General features: G+C 38.6%; 1 protein-coding gene across 1 annotated transcript; it reads left to right on the plus strand.

Moving 5' to 3' along the window:
- Positions 1–1301: 1301 nt before the first annotated feature.
- On the plus strand, positions 1302–2225 carry LOC311598302 (olfactory receptor 8G3-like; the record flags this gene model as incomplete). The annotated part of the gene is made up of 1 exon (XM_084783337.1): positions 1302–2225. The coding sequence occupies one exon, from the start codon at positions 1302–1304 to the stop codon at positions 2223–2225; it is 924 nt and encodes a 307-aa protein (XP_084639463.1).
- Positions 2226–2611: the final 386 nt, after the last annotated feature.

Consider the following 2611-nt stretch of genomic DNA (forward strand, 5'->3'; position numbering starts at 1 on the left):
GTTGTTTTTTTGTTTTGTTTTGTTTTGTTTTGTTTTTTGTTTTTTCTGAAATTATCTGGTTTCCATGTCTTTTCAAAGTATCCCACTCTGGTCTGAAAATACTAGTATAGATGCTGCTGGTCTGTTAATCTATGGTTTTCTCTGTGTTCTAGAATCTATGTGTTTACTTTTCAAATATAAAGTAAATCTGCATTGGTCATTTTAAAAAGTTACATCACACCATTAGCTGTTGTGGGCTGAAAAAAATTTCCAACTTCATTTTGCAAATGTTCTAATTATCCATATAAAACCATCAATAAACATGTTACAGAGTACATATAATCTCCATTATCAGAATTTTACCAGCAAAGAATGCATTCTGAGGTCTACCAACTCAATAATAAAGCCGAGTTAGCAGGGGTCAGCCATGGTCCACAGTTCCTTTTCCTCAGTGGTGAAGTACATGACTAAGTGTATGCTATTTTATTTCTCCACAGGAATTAGCCAAGTTAGAACTAGAAAGGACATCCATCTGCCATAGAAATATAAGTACAACATCTTTGGGGAAATTAGATTCTGCCTTACAGGGTGGCAGGACTCCATTCAGTATATTAGATTCAAAGGGCAGTGATTTCAATATAAAAACAACTCTACTGGCAAGTCAGCCAGTTGGTCCAGCTAGAATCAGAATCACAGCGAGAAAAGCAGTTCTGTGAATCCAGTTACACAGTGAAATGAAAGAAAACATTTGTAATTCTTGTTGATTCTGAGTCAGGTAAAATTTAATTTCTATGCATTATTAACATAATTTGCGTGACAACATTCATTACAGACGATTTGAGAAGTGAAGAAAAATCATCAAAAATAAAGCCAAGAATCTTTTGTTTTAAAATGAAATTAAAGGACAGACTTTGTTTTCATCATAAAACATTACGATAAGAATTAATGTCAAGGTCATAGATGTCTGTTATTCTTCCTCTGATTGTGTTGTCCCAAGGAAACAGAAGAAACTTAAGAACCAGTTAAATTGCACGTCCTCTTTGATAAGGGGGTGGTGATCTCTACAGAATTCTTTAAGTCTCTGTCTCTCTCCATCTCTCTGCCTCTCCCAAACACACACACACACACACACACACACACACACACACACACACACACACGCTTAAGCATGCACGCACAGAGAGAGAGAGAGAGATTAGATGAGGGAGAGGGAGAAAGACAGAGACAGAGAGAAAAGAGAGACAGAGAATATAGATGATGCAGAAAAATCCTCATTTCTCTGGTTTAAACTTAGAACTTACGGACAATATAATGAAAAGATAATGGGGACTGGCAACCATTCAGTGGTAATCGAGTTTATCTTGGCTGGACTGTCAAGCAAACCAGAGCTGCAGCTGCCCCTCTTCCTCCTCTTCCTTGGAATCTACCTGTTCACAGTGCTGGGGAACCTGGGCATGATCACCCTAATTCTGCTCAGCTCCCACCTACACACCCCCATGTATTTCTTCCTCAGCAGTCTGTCCTTCATTGACTTCTGCCATTCCACTGTCATTACTCCTAAAATGCTGGTGAACTTTGTGACAGAGAAGAACACCATCTCCTACCCTGAGTGCATGACTCAGCTCTTCTGCTTCCTTATTTTTGCTATTGCAGAGTGTCACATGTTGGCTGCAATGGCCTACGACCGCTACGTTGCCATCTGTAACCCTTTACTTTACAATGTAGTCATGTCTCATCATCTATGCTTCTGGCTCACAGTGGGGGTTTACACTTTGGGTATTATTGGATCATCAGTTCATACAGGCTTTATGTTAAAATTGGTTTTTTGCAAGAGCAATGTGATTAACCATTATTTTTGTGATCTTTTTCCACTCTTGGAGCTCTCATGCTCCAGTATATACACCAATGAACTACTGGTTCTTTTCTTGAGTGCATTAAATATACTGACACCTGCCTTGACCATCCTTATGTCCTACATCTTCATCGTTGCCAGCATCCTGCGTATCCGCTCCACTGAGGGCAGGTCCAAAGCCTTCAGCACCTGCAGCTCCCACATCTCTGCTGTTGCTATCTTCTATGGCTCTGCTGCATTTATGTACTTACAGCCATCATCAGTGAGTTCGATGGACCAAGGGAAAGTGTCATCTGTGTTTTACACTACTGTTGTCCCCATGCTAAACCCATTGATCTACAGCCTGAGAAACAAGGATGTCAAAACTGCCCTTAAGAAAATTCTTAACAGATGAACAAGGCAGACTCATGAGTGGAGTTGTTGTCATATTAGAATGAGCACTTATTTTGCCTGTGTATAAAATTTGTTAGCCCTATACTTTGTGAAATATTAGAATATTGATAATATGTCTTGCTGTAACCATTTTCCACAATTCTCCTCATGTATCTTGCCTTTGAACCTACATTGCAAGGTCCAAAAAGTGTATAGAAAAACTTCTTGAGGCTTAGTGAGCCTTAGTTCTATATTTTATTAATAATTCCAGGGATGGTAGTGGTGGTGATGAGGTGGTTTATAAGGATAATGATGATAGTTATTATAGTCATCTTTGATATTTTGCAAAATATAATAAACACCTAGAACTTCAAATGGATACCTTACATAATAATCCCAGTACTTCTG

This window comes from Acomys minous, assembly GCF_964271855.1.
Source record: "Acomys minous genome assembly, chromosome: 5".
NCBI classification, from domain to species: domain Eukaryota; kingdom Metazoa; phylum Chordata; class Mammalia; order Rodentia; family Muridae; genus Acomys; species Acomys minous.